This window comes from Dromiciops gliroides, chromosome 6, assembly GCF_019393635.1.
Source record: "Dromiciops gliroides isolate mDroGli1 chromosome 6, mDroGli1.pri, whole genome shotgun sequence".
Classification (NCBI taxonomy): domain Eukaryota; kingdom Metazoa; phylum Chordata; class Mammalia; order Microbiotheria; family Microbiotheriidae; genus Dromiciops; species Dromiciops gliroides.
In genome coordinates this window covers 249913690-249930500 of record NC_057866.1, presented here as the reverse complement: position 1 = coordinate 249930500, position 16811 = coordinate 249913690, and the positions used below count along the sequence as shown (strand labels likewise).

General features: G+C 37.5%; 1 protein-coding gene across 5 annotated transcripts in view; it reads left to right on the top strand.

The window, feature by feature from the left end:
• The window catches only part of PTPN13 (protein tyrosine phosphatase non-receptor type 13), a 235606-nt gene that overhangs the window by 73365 nt on the left and 145430 nt on the right, over positions 1–16811 (top strand). For all 5 annotated transcript variants that reach the window (XM_043971895.1, XM_043971899.1, XM_043971897.1 and 2 more), the window contains one exon: positions 12289–12867. In XM_043971895.1, the coding sequence (XP_043827830.1) occupies positions 12289–12867 (579 nt within the window). The remainder of the gene's footprint in view (positions 1–12288; positions 12868–16811) is intronic.

The window sequence follows — 16811 nt, the reverse complement described above, 5'->3', positions numbered from 1 at the left end:
GTCTCTTGCCTCAGATTGTAATGTACTAATCTGTATTTAAGCATTTCTCTACTAGGTTATCAACACATTGAGGGTAGGGACCACTTTTCATTTTGCCTTTTACCCCTAACACTCCACATAATGTCTCAAGTAGAGGAGGCATTTAGTAAATGCTTGTTGAATTGAATTGTGCTTTAGCAAACTCAAAAAACTAAAAGTGCTAAAAGTATACTGAAGATATATTTTCTTTGATGATTCAGATGACACTTTGGGATTGTGAGTGTCTCCTTTTCATAATTATGAGCATCAGTTTTCATTGGACAGTATTCCAGGTGTAGATTTTGGCGAAGAGTGGGCTGAATTTTTACTGACCCTATAACATACTCTGGATGTTGCTTTAAGATAAACAACACTTCCAAGTTGCAGTTTGTGTCTTTGTCACTTAAGTCACTGTCACATTTAGGTGACATGCAATATACATCTAAAAATTTTTTTAAAGATTTTTATTTATAATTTTGAGTTCCAAATTCTATCCCTTCCTGACATACAAGATTTTTTTTTTTTAGTGAGGCAATTGGGGTTAAGTGACTTGCCCAGGGTCACACAGCTAGTAAGTATTAAGTGTCTGAGGCCGGATTTGAACTCAGGTACTCCTGACTCCAGGGCCGGTGCTCTATCCACTGTGCCATCTAGCTGCCCCCATACAAGATTTTTTTAAAAAACGTCTGAGTCTTCTAGATTCTAGATAAATATAAGCTTATTATTTGGGTTGTTCATAAAACTATATACCTTTTTCTTTGTGTGGGATTCTACATAACTATTGTTATGTGGCTTATTGTTGAAGATAAAACAAATTAAGAGACAAAAAAATGGTTTCTGTTTTGATTAACTATCATTAAAATCCTACACAAAAGTACTGTTCCATTACCTCATTGTAATGGGAGGTGACCCTAGTTCCCAAAAAACTTCTCCAGTGGAATACAAGCTATGGCAAATTCTCTCAACCTGGAAAAGCTCTGAAGCTTTTGAAATCTGGTCCCAATGATAGACTTTGTCTGCTACTGAGAATCAGTCTAGCAGAAGTAAAGAGAGACAATATCACCAGCTTGGTCCCTAGGAGGTGAATTCTTTGACTGTGGAAGTTGATGATCCAATTTAAAATTAAAAAATGACCCTCATTTCTACATAACCAGCAGTGTTAGACTATATTAAAAATTAGGACAGAGAATGTGGAAAATCCCAACATTTTTAGGCCATCTGCAGACATGCATTTTATTGTTGGTACTCTTAGGCTACTCTCTTGAAAATTACCAATGATGTTTTAATGGCCAGATCTGATTTTTTTTTTCTCATTCTTCATCCTTCTTGACCTCTTTGGAGCTTTTGACACAGTTGACTTTTCTTTCCTTTTAAATGTTCCTTTCTTTGTGTTTCCATGGCATTTTTTCATCTTAGTTCTTCTACCTGTCTGATCACCTCTAAGTCTCCTTTTATGAATCATCTTCCATGTCCCGTTCCATAAGTGTGGATGTCCCTCAATGCTTTTCTCTTTCTTAACATACTTAGCTCTCATTAATTCAAATGTAATCTCTGTACAGATGACTCCCAGATCTATATATCCAGCCCTAGTTTCTCCACTGAATGCTAGTCTTGCATCACCAGCTGCCTATTTAAAACATACATTTGGATGTCCTAGAAGCATTTCAAATTCAAGATTTGTAAACTAGAACTCATTATCTTTCCCCCAAAGTCTGCTCCTTTTTGTATTTCTCTATTCCCGGTACCATTCTTCTTCTGATCACCTCAGTTTGCATCTTTCTGATTATCTTGACTCTACATTCTCATCTTACATATTTAGTCAGTTGCCAAGTCTTGTCAATTTTATCTTTACAGCATCATTCATTCATCCCCTTCTCTTGACTCACACAGCCATTATCCTCATTCAGGCCCTCCTCACCCCCTCACCTGGACCATTATAGTGGCTTCCCAGAGCCTCTACACTTAAATACAGATTCCTCTGCTGGGCCTCAAAGACAGAGAAGTCAGAGTATGAATTCTGCCTTAGACATATACTGTATCACTTTGGGCAAGTCACTTGACCTCTGAATGTCCTGGAAAAATCCTTAAGAATATAAATTGCAGAATAGTTGATCTTTATTGATAGAAGGAGTTTCCTCACTGGCAAAGTGGGTGAAATTACACGTCTGGTACTAAAACAAATACCTCCAGTAGCATTCTTTTAACTCCCGCAGTACTGTGCAACAGGGCATGTTGGTGACATTTTGGTGTACATTCCTTTAAGGTGGGAATAATAGTTTCTCAAAATATCGACTACAGAACATCATATAGTCATTGATTTAGTTCATAACTTTAAAAAATGTTCAATGGAAGATATAATGAGATAAGTAGAAATCCATGCCAAATATTTGCTATATAATGGTTCGTTGGCATGGATGAGTGAGCTGTTTACAAATTAAGTTTTAACTTTGAGTGGTTGACCTTAAAAAAGTTCTTTCTCCTTGGGTGATTGTTGTGATCTTTCCCATGGCTGAGGCACGAACCTTCAGCTTCTCATGTAACTTTACTACTAGTGATGAAATGGCCTGTGCTAAGCAGAGAGAGGTCAGACTTTTCCTGCCCAGTTAAAAGTTGTATCTTCTATCACAATCCCAGTGGCTTGGAGTTGGTCTCCTTCTGACTCCATTGGCACAAGATCAAGGTGGGGTGCCCTTTGGTGAGAACAGCTTAGGAAATGCTTCTCTGTAAAAATTAGAAACACCATTTTGAAGTGGGATTTTTAAAAAAGACATGCTGAGGTTTAGCACCTTTAGCAGAAAAAGTAAATAGAGTAGAGGAATGATAAAGTGGGATTGCTGTTGGTTAAAGGCTGTTTCTTTGCACTCCTGTGATTTCAGTTTAGTGAGGCCACATTTCAGTTCAGAGTTCTGAAGTTAGCATAAGTTGAATGTGTTCTAGGATGAAGGGTTTTTGTGTTGTTGAACAGTTTTCCATAGAGCATATAAAAGGACTATTTCCCCTATTTTTAGCTTGTGCCTTTTTACACAGTGCTCTCCATAAGGAAAGCTTTTATAGTTTGGTTTTAAGTTTTCATTTTATTGGATTTCTGAAAATGGGGCCATGACCTCCCACTCTTTTATGTCATGTTCAGCACATATACTTTGCAAGGCCGCCCCCATTGTTCTGAACACAGTGACTTTACTGTTTATTATCTGGGCGATACTGAAATTTAGTCTGCAAGTTTTTACTTCCTCTCGTTATTTCCTCTGAAAAGGTTGTTGTTTTGGTTTTTCATGAAGTCCCCTTTGACAGTTGAAGTTAAAAGAAAATTTTGTTATATATCCTACGTTCTAGCAAATAGAATAAAAGCAGAATGTCTTGCCCCGGTCCAAAAGAGCAGACAGAGCTTCACATTTGTCATCAGATTTATTCTCTGTAGTGAGCTGATGCATCAGGGGTACCCAGCCAACAGGGCATTCTGCTGATGAATGGCCCAGGCCTCTGTTAGAGAACTACCTTACATGGTTTTGAAAGGCCTCAAAGCTTCTCTTATTGAAACACTATAAGAAGACTCCTGTGCCACAACATACAGACACCTGTGCCTTCAGGCAGGCTAATGTTCCTTGCTGTCCCTCACCCTTACATAACCAAGCAGTTGCCAGATCTTTTCCCTACCTCTGCAACATGTCTCACATGCATCCCCTTTTCATTTACAGCCACCTCTTTAATCACTTCTATTGGAGCCTAAAACCTCTTTGGCTTTCCTGCCCCGCATTTCTCCTCTCTTCAGCCCATCCGCATAGCTTCCGGAATGCTTTCCTTTCAATAAATTCCATCGGTTCCCTCTTGCCTCTAGCGTATGATATAAACTATTGTGTTTTGGTTTTAAAGCTTGTTGCAGCCTGACCCCAGCCTAGCTTTTCAGGCCTCGTTATTTATCACTTCTCCTCCCGTACTCTATGATTCAGTCACATTGGCCTCAGAAATGACAGTATGTCTCTTGTATCCATGGCTTTGCAGTAGCCATCCCACATGCCTTCAAGACACTCCCTTGCCACCTCCACCTCATATACCTGCTGATCCACCTCCACCCTTATACTTTCTTTAAGACACAGCTAAAGGACTGCCCTCTAAATTAAGTTTTGCCTCTTCTGCTAATTACCAGGGCCCTCTCTCCCAAAACTATCTTGAATTTATATTTAATTTGTTCTCTATACAGTTATCCATGTACATATTCTCTCCCAGTATAGAATGTAAGCTTTCTGAAGGCAGGATCCATCGCATTTTCTTTTCTTTTTTTTTATCCCCAATACCTAGCATAGCATCCAAAAAATAGTAGAACATTTAATAAATGATTGCTTATACTAATAGGATATGAATCACATATTGACTGTACTTATGGATTTTAGTCCTATTTTATAGGTTTCTATGTGTTTAGTTATTATTTATCTGTGTTTACAAACCCTTGCATCTAGAAAACATTGGAAATGTCATATTTTGTTTTCATCAAACTCAGTATTTCCATAGATTTCATCTAAGTATGAAATTTCTTGAGATAGCATGGATCAGCCACCTCTCCATGCCTACTCTTTCTCTTTTTTTGATTTTGTTTTGTTTTTTGCGGGGCAATGAGGGTTAAGTAACTTGCCCAGGGTCACACAGCTAGTAATTGTCAAGTGTCTGAGGCCGGATTTGAACTCAGGTCTTCCTGAATCCAAGGCTGGTGCTTTATTCACTGGACCACCTAGCTGCCCCCTACTCTTTCTCTTCTTACATCCTTGCGATGAAATCTACCTAACTTTCAAGGCTCCTTCATTTAGCTCCTTTAACATCATATGGCTACTATCCTTTCACGACATAACCATCTTGCCTCCTTCTATGATTTACACAGTGTAATGACATCACTTGATGCTATTTATCTTGCCAAATTCTTTGTTGTTAACATAGTACCGCCTCCTTGCACCCACCAGGGCATTTCTATTGCTCTTAGAATGACCTCTAAGCTTTAATTCTTTAGATACTGTGATATTCCATGACAACCCATGAAGAGTATTGTTAAAAGGAAAAAGATGGACCTTTATTTGAGGGAGAAGAATGAGGTCATTCAGAACACTGCATTCTCCTAAAAGTTCTTCTATTCCATTCGTGATCCAGCTTATTTTCCATCTATTGTGGAAACATCTATATACTGATGGACCTGTTCTGTGGGTTATTCTTCCAACTTCCTTTCATATTAAAGTAATAGATATTCTTCACACGGTTGGTTTTATGTCTGTGGACATTTTAAATTGTTGAACTCATTTGATTGAATATGGATTACTCCTTGTTGCAAGAGAGCCCACAAGGCTATGTTTTGTGCTTTCAAGTCAATTTTTTTCATAGTTAACAAGCAAAAAACACCGTAGGATTTTGTATTTACTATGCTTTTCAATTAGTTTTGTGACTCTGAAGATCTAATCTTGTTGAACATAATTTTTAAAGCCTACTTAATTCTGTCTTAAAGGCTTATCAAGTATCCTCTCAAGGTTTGTGTACATTATCCTGAGAAAAATGTTGTAGAGATAGGAAAGTAGACATGGGCTTTTTAATTGATACATTTTTTTTCTATCTTTTTTGTGGAGACTAATAATAAGGTCCATTAGATAATTTCCCTACCAGATCATCTTCTACAACAGAAAGTGACACAAAAGCTGCCCTTATTTTTATGGAAGCTTTTTAGTAAATACTAATATTAACATCGCAAGGTGACTAAATATCCCATGAGATTATGTTCTCTGTTGCCCTAAAACATGATGAAACCAACTCCTTCATTTTTCTCTCCAAGAAAAAATTTTGAATTATATGCTGCACCATCCTTTTTTAAATCGTAATAGTACTTTATTTTTTACCTAGTTACATGGAAAGATAGTTTTCAACATTCATTTTTTAATAAGATTTTGAGTTTCAGATTTTTCTCCCTCCCTGCCTTCCTTCCCCTCCCCAAGATAGCAAGCAATCTAATATACGTTATAAATGCTGCTGCATCATTTTTCTCTTGGTGTCATTTGTAACAATAATACCAATATTACTATAATTTGTTCCTTCGATATTATTTCCATTCTTTAGTCATTTATTAAAGTACTAACAGCTTGGTACTAATAGTTGGTAGTAACAACTAAGTCAATGTTCATAGAGAATATAAACTCTTATTCTTAGTGTCTTCTGTCAATATTCTGAAACTTTTACTTCATAAGAGGAAGGAGGTTGCTAAGATTTTTTTTATTTCTTTTTTCTTTGATGAGTTATCTTGGCCAAAAAAAATCATCACCAGATATGTATAATCAACCTCGTTAGCCATAGCTAGTCCTTGAGGAAAAAAATGTGTTTCCTGCCCTGTCTGAATTATTCATGTAATAGCAGGGTGTGGCAAGTGTCAGATCCCCTTTTCTCCCAAGTCATAGGTTCTGTTAATTCTTTCTCTCAGAATATGCTATTCAGGAACCTGCCTCTTTCTGAATATGACTCATATCTGTGAGTCTAGAGTAGACAGAAAAAGAATATGGTTGATTAAGAGAGTAGAATAATATAGTGAGAAAAATCCTTTTTGGAAAGGGGTACAAAAAGTCAACAGTGAAAAACTAATAAACAACACTAGTTAAAAGAGAAGAGAGGAAGGAGGAACCTATTTGACTGAAAACCAAAAAAGAGGGGAAGAACCAAATAACCTGATAAAAACAGAAGGAAAAAAAGATCTAATGAGGAAAATTGCAAAGGGAAACGCATAAAAAATGAGAGAAAGTTATCAGGGATAAGGGGAAGAAAGCCAGTGGTAACAGGGCCACCTTATTATTTGGGGCTTTTCCAATGTATTGATCAGTTGTATTGATTTTTTTCTCCCTCTCTCAAAACCACATTTGTTACATTGGATAATTCTCTGGTAGGGGGAAGGCGAGGAATATTTGGGTTAACCAGGGTGATATAAGAAACAGAACAGCAATAAAAATTTATGTGAAAGGGGCAGCTAGATGGCGCAGTGGATAGAGTGCTGGCCCTGGATTCAGGAGTACCTGAGTTCAAATCCAGCCTCAGACACTTAACACTTACTAGCTGTGTGACCCTGGGCAAGTCACTTAACCCCAATTGCCTTACTAAAAAAACCCCAAAAAAAAAACCAAAACAAAAAAAAACAAAAAAATAAAATGATAAAAAAAAAAAATTTATGTGAAGCCTTTTTTTTAAAAGACTTAAGTGAGGGGGGCAGCTAGGTGGCACAGTGGATAGAGCACTGGCCCTGGAGTCAGGAATACCTGAGTTCAAATCCGGCCTCAGACACTTAACACTTACTAGCTGTGTGACCCTGGGCAAGTCACTTAACCCCAATTGCCTAACTTAAAAAAAAAAAAAGACTTAAGTGAACTAATGCTTGGTGATGTAAACAGAACCAGAATAATTTATACTATTACATCAGTAATATAAAACTGAACAATTTTGAGAACTTTTATAAACTGATCAAAAACAAAATGAACAGAACCAGGAGAACAAATTTTACATTAACGGCAACAACGTAAAAGGAAACAATTTTGAAGGCTATAAGTACTATAATCAATAAAATGATCATTGATGATTCTGGAGGGCCAATGATGAACTATGCTGTCTGTGACAGAGAAATGATATATTTTTAATACAAGCATTAAATGTTTGGTTTTTATTGAGTATGCACATTTGTTACCAAAATTTTATTTTTTTTCTCTTTTCTTCCCAATAGGGTAGGAGGTGGGAGGGAGAGAAAATAAATTCATGAAAAATTTTTTTCATATAAATATTTTATTTTCCTGTTACATTTAGAGATAGTTTTCAACTTTTTTTTTAAGTGAGGCAATTGGGGTTAAGTGACTTGCCCAGGGTCACACAGCTAGTAAGTCTTAAGTGTCTGAGGCCGGATTTGAACTCAGGTACTCCTGACTCCAAGGCCAGTGCTCGATCCACTGTGCCATCTAGCTGCCCCAACATTTGTTTTTATAAGATTTCTAGTTTCAAATTTTTCTCCCTCCATCCCTTCGTTCTCCCCTTCCCAAGGGAGCAAGTAATCTGATATAGGTTATATATGTACAGTGTAACGATTGGAATGATGCCACCTGCTGGAGACTTACTGTAGAAGAGTTCTGCCCATGAAGCGAAGGTCTTTGAGGGCAAGACCAGGAGTCTTTTCTTTGGTGTCAGGAAGTGACACCAAAGGGCTAGTGGGAGGAGGAAGGAAGAGACTGGCGCTCGCTCTTGGTCTCACTCTCTTTCCTCTGGACTCGGGTGGAGAGCGGAGCTAGAAATGTGCTCTCCCTTTAATAGATAGGAATCTAGGCCTTTCTCTCTCTTTACCAAATTCTTATTCTCCTTAATAAATGCTTAAAAGTCTAACTCTTGCTAAAGCTTATAATTTATTGGCGACCACTCATTAAATATTTTAGACAGACTAGCTAGAATTTTACCCCTTAACAACAGTCACATTAAACATGTCTGCATTAGTCATGTTATAAGAGAAGAATTGGAGCAAAAAGGAAAAAGCTCAAAAAAGAAAAACAACAACAACAAAAACAATAGAAATAGTATGGTTCAATCTGCATCCAGATTCAACAGGTTTTTTTGTCTGGATTTGGAGAGCATTTATGGAATTTTTATTTTTTTAACAGAGAGGGGATTTTACAGATGTGAAATGCCGCGTGCACTATCAAATTAGGTCACTCTATTATGAATTTTCTTTCCCTGTTTTCCTTTGTTGTAAGAGACCTCTTAAAAAGTGGGAGCTGTCTCTAAATCATCGTAATGTAAAAGCAAAACAAATCCGTAAAACTTTCTCTTTTTTTAAAGAATGAAATGAGTGAGCAGAACCAGGAAAACAATATTTTAGATAGTTTTGAAAGAACTAGTAACCAACACAATTCCAAAGGACTTATTATGGAACATGCTGCCCACATCCTGAATATGGGGTAATGGACTCAGAGTGCAAATTGAGTTGTTTGGGTTTTTTTATGGTCTATGGGGACAATTTGTTTAACTTGACTGTGCATCTTTGTACCAGGGATTTTATTTTTCTTTCTCAATTGAGGTCCAGAAAAGAGGTGGGAGAGATAGAAAACTGATTTTTGTAGCTTGGATAAAAGAAAATTTTAAAAAATTAAGAGAGGATAGTGCAAGGTTAAGGAACATCTCATTTTCCAGTTTGTATGGAACATAAAAATGCATTAAGAGAGACTGAAATTAGTCTTGAAAACTACTTTGCAGTTGTTTTTGTTGGCTAGGCTATGAGCCTGAATGAAATCTAAAAAACTAAATTATATGTCATGGCGATAGACTTAGTTTACCTAAAAGAGTACCCACATCCCATAATTCATATTATTTTGAGGGATCTCAGAAATAATTACTTAGGGATGATTTAACATTGACTGGGGCAGGGGTATGGGAGGGGAACAAAAACCAAACTCCACTCCAATTTGGTACTTGGCTTATATGACTTATGGGTGTTGGAATAATCTTTTCTGTCATGACTTCTTACAGACAGCACTGTCAAATCTAGCTTCCTAGATTTTCATTTCTCTGGCTTCTCTAATCATATGGCTACTTGGGATAAGTCAAATTAACAAGGATTTATTAATATTGGCATGTGCCAGACCCTGGGCCAAGTATTGGGCATACAAAGAAAAGACAAAGACCCTCAAGGAACTCACATCTTCATGTGACAACATACCATCGGTGATGCACAACGCAATGCAAATACAATGATGCACATGCAAGCTATGTACAGGGTACATACATACTCCCATGATTATATTGAGAGTAACAAACACCCCCGAGGTTGTATAGTTAGTTACATTTGGCCACAGAGCCTGAGGCAAGCATTACTTTAACCCCGAATTGGTTCTGGTCATATCTTGGTGGTTGCCTCTGAAATAATGATCATCTAAGTTCTCAGAGGACACCAGAACTATAATAACACAGAACTTCAGTTTATATGAGATTCATGGTATGAGACTCTTTGGTGGAGCTGCTAGGTGGCACAGTGGATAGAGCACCGGCCCTGGAGTCAGGAGTTACCTGAGTTCCAATCCAGCCTCAGACACTTAAAACTTACTAGCTGTGTGACCCTGGGCAAGTCACTTAACCCCAATTGCCTCACTTAAAAAAAAAAAAAAGAGAGACTCTTTGGAGACCATCCCCGCTGTGAATCACCCACCCCTTCTTTCCTGTGAATGTGTCTCATACATTTGTGGGCTCTTGTCAGAATTGTCTGGGCATCTCTGTTCCTAAGAATGTGCACGCCTATAGTGACTCCTATGACAGAGTCAGGAGACTTAGTGATAAAGGCACCTTAGAGGCATCTTCTTCATTAGAATAAATTGAGATCCACATTGGTCTTTAAGATCTGTGATTCACATCCGGGTTCTCCGACTTTAAATAGTAATAATAGCACACAGTTATATGGCCTTTAAAGGCCTGCAAAGTATTTTCCTTATATCTTTGACAAGTAGGGAGTGCAAGTGTCGTGCTTCTATTTTGCAGGTGAGGAGAGAAAGGCTCAGAGGGAATAGGTGACTTTTCCCAGGTTTCCTCAGCCAACAAAGGATTGGAACTTGAACTCTGGTCCTTCAGTTCCAAGATAGTACTGTTTTTGCTATATTCTTCATAGTTTTATGCATGTAGGGGACTCTTTCTGCTGCCAAAGTAACTTCCTTCTCACCTCTAGTCTCTTTTCCTCAAATTGATCATTTGTCCACAGTCTTCCCCCTTTTACCTTTAAAAAAAAAATAGCTCAGCTGTTTCAATCTCAGTCCAATTTTTTTTTTAATATATAGGGCAAATATATATTTAAATATAGAGGACAGAAATAAGATAAAACCAAGAACAGTGGGTAGAAGTTGCCAAATAGGAAATTGAGGCTTACCATCAGGAAAGACTTCTTTTAAATTTGAGCTAACCAAATGTGAAATGTGACACACTAGGATGTAATGGGTTTTCACTCCCTAGAGGTCTCCAAGAAAGGCTGAATGATCAGTTTGTCAGGTATGCCATGGAGGGGAGTCTGGCTCAGGTACAGTTTGGACTGGGCAGCCTCTGAGCGCCCTTCCAATTTTAATTCTCTAATTTAGTGTTCTGTTAGAAGCCAAGTTGCCACTTGTTGGGAATTTCTGCTCATCTCTGGTTTGTACTACATGATACTCCCCTTTTAACCTTTTTTTCCTTTTCTCCTCTCCTCTCCTCTCCTCTCCTCCCCTCCCCTCCTCTCTGGAAAATTTATCTCTTTTACTCATCTTTCCTTCTATTGCATTTGTGATGCTTCCACACCCTAATCATGGTTCACAATAATGCTAACAATGTGCCTGCATTTTTAAAAAGCCTAATATATTGGGAAGTGAAATTTGACACAATAGCCAGTTCTGTGAAGCTCTAAAGCACTTTTAAATGTCCAGAAACACCACAGACATCCATAGATGTTTCTATCTACCTCCCCTTCCTTCAACAATTGGGCATATTTTTCATTAAATGAGCATTTTACATATTTTATTTTTTAGCAACATACTAGTTAGTCTCATTCATTTCTTCACTTGGTTTAATTTTTAGTATTGCAGAAATATTTTTAGTATATTTCATTGCACATTCAGTTCTTTGAGCTCCTTTATAGGCTTTTGTGGGCAAGCCTGGAAATTAAACTACCCTTTAGAACATTATTTTTTGGGAGAAAAAAAATGGTCAATTTCAATAATAAGAGCCAGGACTGCATGGTTGTATACTTTAGACAAAGTTTGAAAATCACTTTCCTGGTATATTAGAGTTTATAGAGCCTTTGACTATTCACTATAACATGTACTTTATTCATCACAAAATAAGTATCAGTAAATCTTAGAAAGTAGAATTGTGTGCATCAACAGATCAAAATGTTGTGGATCTATAAAAATCAGAGATTTAAAAAACTATTTATTTGACTTACTAGGCTAACCTAGGATTGCTTTGGAGGTAATAAACATTTGTTTTGTATCTAGAAGGCAGGGGAAAGAAGACCTACATAATCTAATGTTCAATCCATTTCTGGGATAATGGTCTTTAAAATAGATTGCATAGTAGCAGAAATATTTTCTGTCATTAAAAAAATGAGGTATGCATATATTTTCATTTTCAAATGCTCTAGGGTAACATTTTTTTGGTAATTTATTTGGATTCTACCTCTCAAGAATCTTAAGAAAAATAGTCACTTGAAATTTTAATGCCATTGTAGAGTCTGAAAAAAAAAATGTGTGCATACATGATAGATTCTTATCATTGCAGGAAGAAGCTCCACTTCTGATGTGCTAGCTGTACCCAAGGCTGCATTCTCTCAACAGAGCTTTCTTAACAAAGGGCTTAGTAAATCTATGGGATTTCTCTCCATCAGAGACACAGCAGATGAGGAAGATTATTTTAAGGATCTTTCCTCGGATTACAACCCTGGATATGAAGATTCAGAAGGTCCCTGTTCCCTTTATCACTATAAAACTAATGGCACTGAAAGAAAAGGTAACCTTGGTCCCAATGTGCTTCATAAGCAGAAAGTCTGGGCTTCATCTCTGGATTTGGTCTGCTCCTCTGACAACCCAGCAAATGAAGACATGCTCTTTGGAGAGACTGGAAGACTTCGTCACTGTTTCCCTGAGGCGATGAAAGCACAAGTTTCTACTGCTCCTAGGAAGAAGGAGGCAAGGTATTCAGATGGAAGTCTAGCCTTGGATGTGTTTGGCCCTCAGAGACTGGTCCCAGTCCGACATATACCAGAGTTACCCACCTCACCAGCGATATCAAGTGCCTTGGACAGGATACGGGGAAGGCAGAAGAAACTCCAAGTGCTGAGGGAGGCCATGAACATAGAAGGTTAGTAGTTGTGTGTGAGATGGGAGGAGAGTGGGAATGGAATATTGATCCTTGAATGTTATAATGAAGAAGATCTAAACCATGGGACCAGGTCTAAACCTTGGAAACTTGTGCCTACTTTGAAGCCTTTCCAAATGTCATTCGCCCCTCAAGATATGACCCCTTTCCCCTTCTCTGCCAATTCATGTATCCTGTTCATTCAAACTTCATTCCTTCTAGGCAGCCTTTCTGGATGAAGTCCAGTCACTTAGCATTCTCTCAATATTTATTTGAGAATTTATATTATATTAATTTACATTGGTACAAAGAGTTGTTCTTTGTGTTTTTTTTTCTTTTTCAGATTTGTTCATCTGTTTTTTGTTTTCTTTTTCATGAAATCGTAGAGGTCAGAGGCCATGTCTTGAATATCCTTTCTCTTCCCTTCTTATTACCGCATGTAGTTCTCTGCACATTGGGAGAGCTTAGGAGATATTGATTTTCTAGAGTCAGAATTGTTGTTCTGCTCTTGGGTTTTTTTTGTTGTTGTTTATTTGTTTTTGTCTTTTTGTTTGTTTTTTGCAGGGTAATGGGGGTTAAGTGACTTGCCCAGGGTCACACAGCTAGTAAGTGTCAAGTGTCTGAGGCCGGATTTGAACTCAGGTACTCCTGAATCCAGGGCCGGTGCTTTATCCACTGTGCCACCTAGCTGCCCCCTGCTCTGCTCTTGGTATGGGGCTTTCTGAGCAACCTGTACCACGACGGAGATTGTTATTTCAGGGGAAGGTGCTTTGGATGTGCTAGATGTATATAGATTCACTCTGGTGGCAAAATGGTTTAGATTGAATTTGCTGAATCGAGACCCATCACTCCACCATTAGTAGCTCATCTGGACCAGTGTTAGAGGGAACCTGGGTTTGAAAATCAGGATTTTGACACTTCCCTGGATGTCCATGGGCTGGTCACTTACTTTCACTCAGCCTGAATGATAATAAATCTTATTCTACCTGACTCAGAAAGTTAAGAGGAAACTGCTTTGTAAATTTCAAAATACTTTAGGTGAGTCTTCTATTTATTTATTTTTTGGTTATTCTTATTCTGTGGATTAGAGAATGGAGATAAAAGAAGAAAGTCATTTCAAAGTGTTTCTTTACCTTTGAAAAGATTTGAGTTTTATGCCATTTCTTTTCTTAGTGGTTTATTTTCAGGCATCACACAGGCAGGGAATGGAGAACAGATAGTAGCTTCATCTATGTAGTTCTTCTATGCTCAGGAGAGAGCAAGGGAGGCAGGGTTGGTGATTAAGCAAGGATCAGATTTTTCAAGTCCATGGTATTTGTGTGAGTGTGTGTGTGTGTGTGTGTGTGTGATTTGGACTGATTTTTATATTGCATGGTGATCTACCATTCCTAAGCTTTTAAGAGGAAGTAGGCAAATCCCTATTCACCATACCAGATTTTCCGCAGTTTTATTGCATTTTTAGTAAAAACAAAGTTTTGCAGATGCTTGGAGATTTTGTTAGCTTGGTTTGTTTGGTGGCTTCTACCCTCTCTCTCCACTCAAATTTTTAAGTAACATGAGAACTTATATTCTCATAAGTTATTGCTAGAGGGGCTTGAATGAATACTTACTCATTTTTGGCTATCTGTATCCACAGATATCATCTTACTATTTTATGTTTTGAAAACATAAACCAAATTAAATGTTCCCCTTTCAAAATTAAAAGTTTTCTTGATTTTCTTTCTCTATCACTGTCTCTCACCAGAAATTGTCCATACCTCCACAGAATCCCCCCATTTTAATAAAGAAGTACATAACAGTTAAGCAAATAAAGGCAGTGTGTGTCAAATGTTACAAAGAGAGCAAAGATTTTATTTTTATTTTATTTTATTTTTGTGGGGCAGTGAGGTTTAAGTGACTTGTCCAGGGTCACACAGCTAGTAAGTGTCAAGTCTGAGTCTGGATTTGAACTCAGGTCCTCCTGAATCCAGGGCCAGTGCTTTATCCACTGCACCACCTAGCTGCCCCCAAGATCAAAGATTATAGTAGTGAGAAAAGATCATTAAATTTGGCTAAGAGATCACTGGTAATTTTGGAAAGAGAATTGTCAATTGAATAATGAGATTGGAAACTAGATTACAGGAGGCTTAGGAGAGTGGGAGAAGAAGTAGAGGCACTAATTGTAGATGGCATTCTCAAGGAATTTAACCAGAAAGTGGGAGAGAGAGAATATAGAATCATACACCAGCTATCTGGATAATTCATGTCCCCCATCACTAATGTATCATTCCTCTCCTCCAGGCTTGTAATCTGTTTTCAGATTCTTGATCTATAGATTGTTTCACCAAAACTGTGAGTGTTCCTAAAATAAACAAATAAATAAATACACATACAGTTTGGTCGTTAATAACTACTATATTTATTTTCTGAAAAAAGAAAAGATGTTATAAAATTATGTGTTATTAAAAACATAATACGGTTTTGGGGGACACTTATATTTCCCTTTTTTTGTCCAGATGGGCTTTGGTACACTTCAATGAAAAAAATCGCTTGGGTTTATCTCTCCGTTGGTCTTCACCCAAATGCTTTCCACACTCTGCTTCTGTTGTTTTTTGGGGGTTTTTTTGGCGAGGCAATGAGGATTAAGTGACTAGCCCAGGGTCACACAGCTAGTAAGTGTCAGGTGTCTGAGGCCACATTTGAACTTAGGTTCTCCTGAATCCACGGCCAGAGCTCTAACCACTGTGCAACCTAGCTGCCCCCTCCACACTCTGTTTCATGGATTTCCTCTTCCTAGTATATTCTTTTTTTTTTTTAATTAAAAAAATTTTTTTTTTCCTAGTATACATTCTGTTTTTTTTTTTAAGTGAGGCAATTGGGGTTAAGTGACTTGCCCAAGGTCACACAGCTAGTAAGTGTTAAGTGTCTGAGGCCACCTAGTATACATTCTTAATAGGCTAGTATTAGGAAATTAGTTGGTGCCTCCAACACTCTTTTACCTATCCAGTTTTGTTTTGTTTTTTAACATAAGGTGCACTGATCCAAAGTCATACTCTAGTCATGGGCCTTCCTCATGAGCCTTAGCCATTACTATTAGATCAGCTCTACCTCTTTGACCCTCTATTTTGCGTGTTCACTTTGTGCATATTTGTATAAACATTTGAAGCCATAGTTACATAGCTTGCTCCTTTCTTAGCTCTTGTGAACTTCAGAGTGTCTCAACTGCTATTCTTCCTACTTTATAGGTATTTTTTTTATTAAGTTTGGTGGCCTTCCTATCTTGACTAGTGACTCCATCTGTCAGCCACCAGTTTCCCTTTATACTGACCAACAATTTAGAACCTGAACTTCTACTGAATCCCTGCTATTATTCCGTGGTAGAAAATTATTGTTTGGAACTTGTGTTCCAGTATTCTACCATCCTCTGCCTTTACCATTGGGAATTTGGATTTTTGGACCACAACTTAAAATGTAAGAATAACAAGCTCTTGTCTAGAAGTGAACCTAACAAAGGTTGACAACAGTGTATTTGCCTGTGCTTTTGCAAATGTAACTCAGTTGAACAAGTATTTTTTAAGGGTCTTATATTTACCAGAAACTAAAAGTAAAACATCCCTGAGTTGTGGGAGCTTACATTTTGAATTTTAAAAAACCCCACCATATACAATTAAAATTAAATACAAAATATATACAAAGCAATTCATGGAAGGAGGGCACAGATTTACTAGTAAGGACAGTTTGTTAACAATAGAACAGGATTTTCATAGGGTTGGACAGAAAAGTAGAATGGGATATAGGTACAGAGAAGAACAAATAACATGATTACACCCTTTTATCACCTCCTTATTCCTTTTTTTAAAGTAATAAACATTTTAATTTATAGTTTTGGGTTCCAATTTTTATCCCTCATTCCTTCCCTCCCCTCCCCCTTCCCTGAGGCAGTAAGCAATCAGTTATCAGTTATTCAT